The sequence below is a fragment of the Oncorhynchus mykiss genome, chromosome 19 (genome assembly GCF_013265735.2).
Source record: "Oncorhynchus mykiss isolate Arlee chromosome 19, USDA_OmykA_1.1, whole genome shotgun sequence".
NCBI lineage: Eukaryota > Metazoa > Chordata > Actinopteri > Salmoniformes > Salmonidae > Oncorhynchus > Oncorhynchus mykiss.
This window is the reverse complement of record NC_048583.1, coordinates 2,395,479-2,403,218: the sequence shown is the minus strand read 5'-3', so window position 1 is coordinate 2,403,218 and position 7,740 is coordinate 2,395,479. Positions and strand designations below refer to the sequence as shown.

General features: G+C 46.5%; 1 protein-coding gene across 1 annotated transcript in view; it reads left to right on the top strand.

The window, feature by feature from the left end:
• The first annotated feature begins 763 nt into the window (after positions 1–763).
• The window catches only part of LOC110517701 (CD5 antigen-like), a 177,630-nt gene continuing 170,653 nt past the window's right edge, over positions 764–7,740 (top strand). Inside the window, exons 1-2 of the mRNA XM_036953910.1 lie at positions 764–1,296; positions 2,100–2,423. Coding sequence (XP_036809805.1) covers positions 2,288–2,423 — 136 coding nt within the window. The 5' untranslated portion in view covers positions 764–1,296; positions 2,100–2,287. The remainder of the gene's footprint in view (positions 1,297–2,099; positions 2,424–7,740) is intronic.

Genomic DNA, 7,740 nt, shown 5'->3' with positions numbered 1-7,740 from the left:
TTTAACTTCAATGAACCTGAAAGTGTTCATAGTAAAAAACATCTGTTGGGTTGGTAGAATGTGGAAAGACCCACCTCATTGGTTAATATTCCCGGTAGTAGAAACATCTGTAGGGTTGGTAGAATGTGGAAAGACCCACCTCATTGGTTAATATTCCCTGTAGTAGAAACATCTGTTGGGTTGGTAGAATGTGGAAAGACCCACCTCATTGGTTAATATTCACTGTAGTAGAAACATCTGTTGGGTTGGTAGAATGTGGAAAGACCCACCTCATTGGTTAATATTCCCTGTAGTAGAAACATCTGTTGGGTTGGTAGAATGTGGAAAGACCCACCTCATTGGTTAATATTCACTGTAGTAGAAACATCTGTTGAGTTGGTAGAATGTGGAAAGACCCACCTCATTGGTTAATATTCCCTGTAGTAGAAACATCTGTAGGGTTGGTAGAATGTGGAAAGACCCACCTCATTGGTTAATATTCACTGTAGTAGAAACATCTGTTGAGTTGGTAGAATGTGGAAAGACCCACCTCATTGGTTAATATTCCCTGTAGTAGAAACATCTGTTGGGTTGGTAGAATGTGGGAGTAGGTTTTAAATTCATACTTATTACAAATCTGCAGTTGTCTGACTATTCTATTATTATTTAATGAAAGAAATGTAAAAATGCACTTTTTGTCTGGAAATAAAATAAACATTTATCTGCGTTAACCACTCCAGTCAACAGATGGCGATATGCGTTTTTCAGGCGATGCTATCAGAGTGACGTATAATGTAGTGGACGGGACGCTTCTTCAACAACATCTCGTCAGCCACCTCGGTAGCTTCCTAGCGGAAACGTTCAAGCTGTTCAGACTGCTTCGGTCAATATTTACTTCTGTATTTGGAACATAATTCTGTCTTTTAACTAGTTTCCCCATTTCATGTCATATTTCCGTTTAGTCAGGTAACGGTAGCTGGCTTGATAAATGAGCCTATCACTAGGCTAGTCGCTAACTAGCTAGGTTAGCTGGCTAACATCCCCGACCATGAGCTCAGCAAGCTGCTGCCCTCCTGCTAAAAAAGAGGTCTGCTGGAAGGAGAAAGAAGGTATTTGGCTGAACGTTGTCGTGAAAGAGGAGAATGAAGAGGAGGATGTCACAGTAAACGAAGAAGTAGAGGGTGAGGCTGTTACACAGAAAGAAGAGGAAGAAAACGATTATACTTTTTTTTGGAGTGAATGAAGGAGAGATAACTGTCATATTGAAGGAGGAGGAGAGGGAAGAAGAGAAGGAGACAGAAGATCTGAGTAACACCAGTAAGTCCTGTCTTGAAAATAGTTGTTGAACTGATACGAGGTTTTAAAACGGCATTCTACTCTAGTTCTGAGCTTAAATGCCGTTTTTTAATGTAGGAATTGATAAAGCTACACTGTAAGATGTGAATACCATCAAGAAGCTGGCCAACAACAAAACTTTAACAATGGATTTGCACCCAAAATCACAACTTAAATGTCTCACGGAATGGACTTGCCTTCATTCAATACTGCAATTCCACTGTACTAAACTGGAGGCGATTTCCAGCCCACCGTTGACTGCGGTCAAGTGAGCCGACAGTCGCAAAACGCGGTCAGGCCATCTGCTCTTCAGTTTCTTCCTGAATTTGCGTGCGCGAAAACACTTTACGGAATGGCGTTTTTTCAGTTAGGGAAACTGAGTTGAATGGACTCTCATGCACAGCTAGTCGAGACCATGGCTACAAATCATTACAAGCAAACCGTTTGAAGCACACTTATTCAATCTTCCATAATACAAATGATACCAAATCGTTTATTTAATTTTCGTGTTATCATAAAGTACTTTATCATTGCTAGAGTGTCAAGCGTAGGCTGGAGTGGTGTAAACGCTACAGCATACAATGACATTCTAGACCATTCTATAGGCCTCTCTGACTAAGAACACACAGAGACCTGCATTTTGTAGTGGCTGTAATAACACTTGTGAAAAGTGACTTCAGGTGATTGAGGGATCTAGTCTAGATTTAAACGTCATAGGAAGTTTTATCATGTGGAGGTTTCATTCAGGTCTCTGTTTAATTAAATCATCTGTTTGTCTTTGACAGGAGAGAGACCAGACTCTCCTTCTGACAGCAGGAAGAGTCCTTCAGGGAAACCAGACCCCGAGACGTCCAAACCAGCAGGACGACATCACTGCTCCCAGTGTGGAAAGAGTTTTACTCAGTTAGGGAGCCTGAGAACACATAAGAGAATACACACTGGAGAGAAGCCTTACCACTGTTCCCAATGTGGAATGACGTTTACCCAGTTAGGGAGCCTGCAAACGCATGAGAGGGGACACACAGGGGAAAAGCTTTTCCAATGTTCCCATTGTGGAAAGAGTTTTGGCCAGGTAGGAAACCTAAACAAGCATGAGAGGACACACACAGGTAAGAAGATGTACCGCTGCTCCCAGTGTGGAGAGAGATTTACCCGGTTAAGGTACCTGAAAGAGCATGAAGGAATACATACAAATACACAGGAGGAGAAGACATACCACTGCTCTCATTGTGGAAAGACATTTTCCCAGTCAGAGAACCTGAAAACACATGAGAGAATCGAGAGGCTGTGTTCTGACTTGTTTTTGACTGAGAATGTGTGTGTTTGTTTCGGCTGTCAGACTTGAGTTCACTTTGTGTAATGTTAATGCACTATTTTTAATTGTGATTAATCCATTGTCTGAAAGGGTTAAAAACACACTGAAAACATCCAGAATACATACTATATACAGCTAAAATCTACAATGCCATGTAAACACAAGATGACATTGAGGTTAAATAAAGTGTGATTTATCAATGGAACATATTTTGACAGGTCCACTGTGTGTCTCTGTAGAGTCATAATATCCATAACAACTAGAGGTCAAACAGGGAGATGGTTCCATTCATTTTCCCCACAGGGCTGTGTTTTGTTTAGACTCACCCTGGTGTGATGTTTTGATAACCATGTAAATCTCTCTGGGACAAGGTGACTGAGGACACAGTGTGTTGTCAATTTATTGTCATGTTTTTAAAATGGTCTAACTGCCTTTATTTTAGATGGACCCCAGGAAGAGTAGCTGCTGCCTTGGCAGGAACTAATGGGGATCCATAATAAACCCCAGGAAGAGTAGCTGCTGCCTTGGCAGGAACTAATGGGGATCCATAATAAACCCCAGGAAGAGTAGCTGCTGCCTTGGCAGGAACTAATGGGGATCCATAATAAACCCCAGGAAGAGTAGCTGCTGCCTTGGCAGGAACTAATGGGGATCCATGTTAAACCCCCAGGAAGAGTAGCTGCTGCCTTGGCAGGAACTAATGGGGATCCATAATAAACCCCAGGAAGAGTAGCTGCTGCCTTGGCAGGAACTAATGGGGGTCCATAATAAACCCCAGGAAGAGTAGCTGCTGCCTTGGCAGGAACTAATGGGGATCTATAATAAACCCCAGGAAGAGTAGCTGCTGCCTTGGCAGGAACTAATGGGGATCTATAATAAACCCCAGGAAGAGTAGCTGCTGCCTTGACAGGAACTAATGGGGATCCATGTTAAACCCCCAGGAAGAGTAGCTGCTGCCTTGGCAGGAACTAATGGGGATCCATAATAAACCCCAGGAAGAGTAGCTGCTGCCTTGGCAGGAACTAATGGGGATCCATAATAAACCCCAGGAAGAGTAGCTGCTGCCTTGGCAGGAACTAATGGGGATCCTTAATAAACCCCAGGAAGAGTAGCTGCTGCCTTGGCAGGAACTAATGGGGATCCATATTAAACCCCAGGAAGAGTAGCTGCTGCCTTGGCAGGAACTAATGGGGATCCTTAATAAACCCCAGGAAGAGTAGCTGCTGCCTTGGCAGGAACTAATGGGGATCCATGTTAAACCCCCAGGAAGAGTAGCTGCTGCCTTGGCAGGAACTAATGGGGATCCATAATAAACCCCAGGAAGAGTAGCTGCTGCCTTGGCAGGAACTAATGGGGGTCCATAATAAACCCCAGGAAGAGTAGCTGCTGCCTTGGCAGGAACTAATGGGGATCTATAATAAACCCCAGGAAGAGTAGCTGCTGCCTTGGCAGGAACTAATGGGGATCTATAATAAACCCCAGGAAGAGTAGCTGCTGCCTTGACAGGAACTAATGGGGATCCATGTTAAACCCCCAGGAAGAGTAGCTGCTGCCTTGGCAGGAACTAATGGGGATCCATAATAAACCCCAGGAAGAGTAGCTGCTGCCTTGGCAGGAACTAATGGGGATCCATAATAAACCCCAGGAAGAGTAGCTGCTGCCTTGGCAGGAACTAATGGGGATCCATAATAAACCCCAGGAAGAGTAGCTGCCGCCTTGGCAGGAACTAATGGGGATCCATAATAAACCCCAGGAAGAGTAGCTGCCGCCTTGGCAGGAACTAATGGGGATCCATAATAAACCCCAGGAAGAGTAGCTGCTGCCTTGGCAGGAACTAATGGGGATCCATAATAAACCCCAGGAAGAGTAGCTGCTGCCTTGGCAGGAACTAATGGGGATCCATAATAAACCCCAGGAAGAGTAGCTGCCGCCTTGGCAGGAACTAATGGGGATCCATAATAAACCCCAGGAAGAGTAGCTGCCGCCTTGGCAGGAACTAATGGGGATCCATAATAAACCCCAGGAAGAGTAGCTGCTTCTTGGCAGGAACTAATGGGGATCCATAATAAACCCCAGGAAGAGTAGCTGCTGCCTTGGCAGGAACTAATGGGGGTCCATAATAAACCCCAGGAAGAGTAGCTGCTGCCTTGGCAGGAACTAATGGGGATCTATAATAAACCCCAGGAAGAGTAGCTGCTGCCTTGGCAGGAACTAATGGGGATCCATAATAAACCCCAGGAAGAGTAGCTGCTGCCTTGACAGGAACTAATGGGGATCCATAATAAACCCCAGGAAGAGTAGCTGCTGCCTTGGCAGGAACTAATGGGGATCCATAATAAACCCCAGGAAGAGTAGCTGCTGCCTTGGCAGGAACTAATGGGGATCCATAATAAACCCCAGGAAGAGTAGCTGCTGCCTTGACAGGAACTAATGGGGATCCATAATAAACCCCAGGAAGAGTAGCTGCTGCCTTGGCAGGAACTAATGGGGATCCATAATAAACCCCAGGAAGAGTAGCTGCTGCCTTGGCAGGAACTAATGGGGATCCATAATAAACCCCAGGAAGAGTAGCTGCTGCCTTGGCAGGAACTAATGGGGATCCATAATAAACCCCAGGAAGAGTAGCTGCTGCCTTGGCAGGAACTAATGGGGATCCATAATAAACCCCAGGAAGAGTAGCTGCTGCCTTGACAGGAACTAATGGGGATCCATAATAAACCCCAGGAAGAGTAGCTGCTGCCTTGACAGGAACTAATGGGGATCCATGTTAAACCCCCAGGAAGAGTAGCTGCTGCCTTGGCAGGAACTAATGGGGATCCATAATAAACCCCAGGAAGAGTAGCTGCTGCCTTGGCAGGAACTAATGGGGATCCATAATAAACCCCAGGAAGAGTAGCTGCTGCCTTGGCAGGAACTAATGGGGATCCTTAATAAACCCCAGGAAGAGTAGCTGCTGCCTTGGCAGGAACTAATGGGGATCCATATTAAACCCCAGGAAGAGTAGCTGCTGCCTTGGCAGGAACTAATGGGGATCCATAATAAACCCCAGGAAGAGTAGCTGCTGCCTTGGCAGGAACTAATGGGGATCCATAATAAACCCCAGGAAGAGTAGCTGCTGCCTTGGCAGGAACTAATGGGGATCCATAATAAACCCCAGGAAGAGTAGCTGCCGCCTTGGCAGGAACTAATGGGGATCCATAATAAACCCCAGGAAGAGTAGCTGCCGCCTTGGCAGGAACTAATGGGGATCCATAATAAACCCCAGGAAGAGTAGCTGCTTCCTTGGCAGGAACTAATGGGGATCCATAATAAACCCCAGGAAGAGTAGCTGCTGCCTTGGCAGGAACTAATGGGGGTCCATAATAAACCCCAGGAAGAGTAGCTGCTGCCTTGGCAGGAACTAATGGGGATCCATAATAAACCCCAGGAAGAGTAGCTGCTGCCTTGACAGGAACTAATGGGGATCCATAATAAACCCCAGGAAGAGTAGCTGCTGCCTTGGCAGGAACTAATGGGGATCCATAATAAACCCCAGGAAGAGTAGCTGCTGCCTTGGCAGGAACTAATGGGGATCCATAATAAACCCCAGGAAGAGTAGCTGCTGCCTTGACAGGAACTAATGGGGATCCATAATAAACCCCAGGAAGAGTAGCTGCTGCCTTGGCAGGAACTAATGGGGATCCATAATAAACCCCAGGAAGAGTAGCTGCTGCCTTGGCAGGAACTAATGGGGATCCATAATAAACCCCAGGAAGAGTAGCTGCTGCCTTGGCAGGAACTAATGGGGATCCATAATAAACCCCAGGAAGAGTAGCTGCTGCCTTGGCAGGAACTAATGGGGATCCATAATAAACCCCAGGAAGAGTAGCTGCTGCCTTGACAGGAACTAATGGGGATCCATAATAAACCCCAGGAAGAGTAGCTGCTGCCTTGACAGGAACTAATGGGGATCCATGTTAAACCCCCAGGAAGAGTAGCTGCTGCCTTGGCAGGAACTAATGGGGATCCATAATAAACCCCAGGAAGAGTAGCTGCTGCCTTGGCAGGAACTAATGGGGATCCATAATAAACCCCAGGAAGAGTAGCTGCTGCCTTGGCAGGAACTAATGGGGATCCTTAATAAACCCCAGGAAGAGTAGCTGCTGCCTTGGCAGGAACTAATGGGGATCCATATTAAACCCCAGGAAGAGTAGCTGCTGCCTTGGCAGGAACTAATGGGGATCCATAATAAACCCCAGGAAGAGTAGCTGCTGCCTTGGCAGGAACTAATGGGGATCCATAATAAACCCCAGGAAGAGTAGCTGCTGCCTTGGCAGGAACTAATGGGGATCCATAATAAACCCCAGGAAGAGTAGCTGCCGCCTTGGCAGGAACTAATGGGGATCCATAATAAACCCCAGGAAGAGTAGCTGCCGCCTTGGCAGGAACTAATGGGGATCCATAATAAACCCCAGGAAGAGTAGCTGCTTCCTTGGCAGGAACTAATGGGGATCCATAATAAACCCCAGGAAGAGTAGCTGCTGCCTTGGCAGGAACTAATGGGGGTCCATAATAAACCCCAGGAAGAGTAGCTGCTGCCTTGGCAGGAACTAATGGGGATCCATAATAAACCCCAGGAAGAGTAGCTGCTGCCTTGACAGGAACTAATGGGGATCCATAATAAACCCCAGGAAGAGTAGCTGCTGCCTTGGCAGGAACTAATGGGGATCCATAATAAACCCCAGGAAGAGTAGCTGCTGCCTTGGCAGGAACTAATGGGGATCCATAATAAACCCCAGGAAGAGTAGCTGCTGCCTTGACAGGAACTAATGGGGATCCATAATAAACCCCAGGAAGAGTAGCTGCTGCCTTGGCAGGAACTAATGGGGATCCATAATAAACCCCAGGAAGAGTAGCTGCTGCCTTGGCAGGAACTAATGGGGATCCATAATAAACCCCAGGAAGAGTAGCTGCTGCCTTGGCAGGAACTAATGGGGATCCATAATAAACCCCAGGAAGAGTAGCTGCTGCCTTGACAGGAACTAATGGGGATCCATAATAAACCCCAGGAAGAGGAGCTGCTGCCTTGGCAGGAACTAATGGGGATCCATAATAAACCCCAGGAAGAGTAG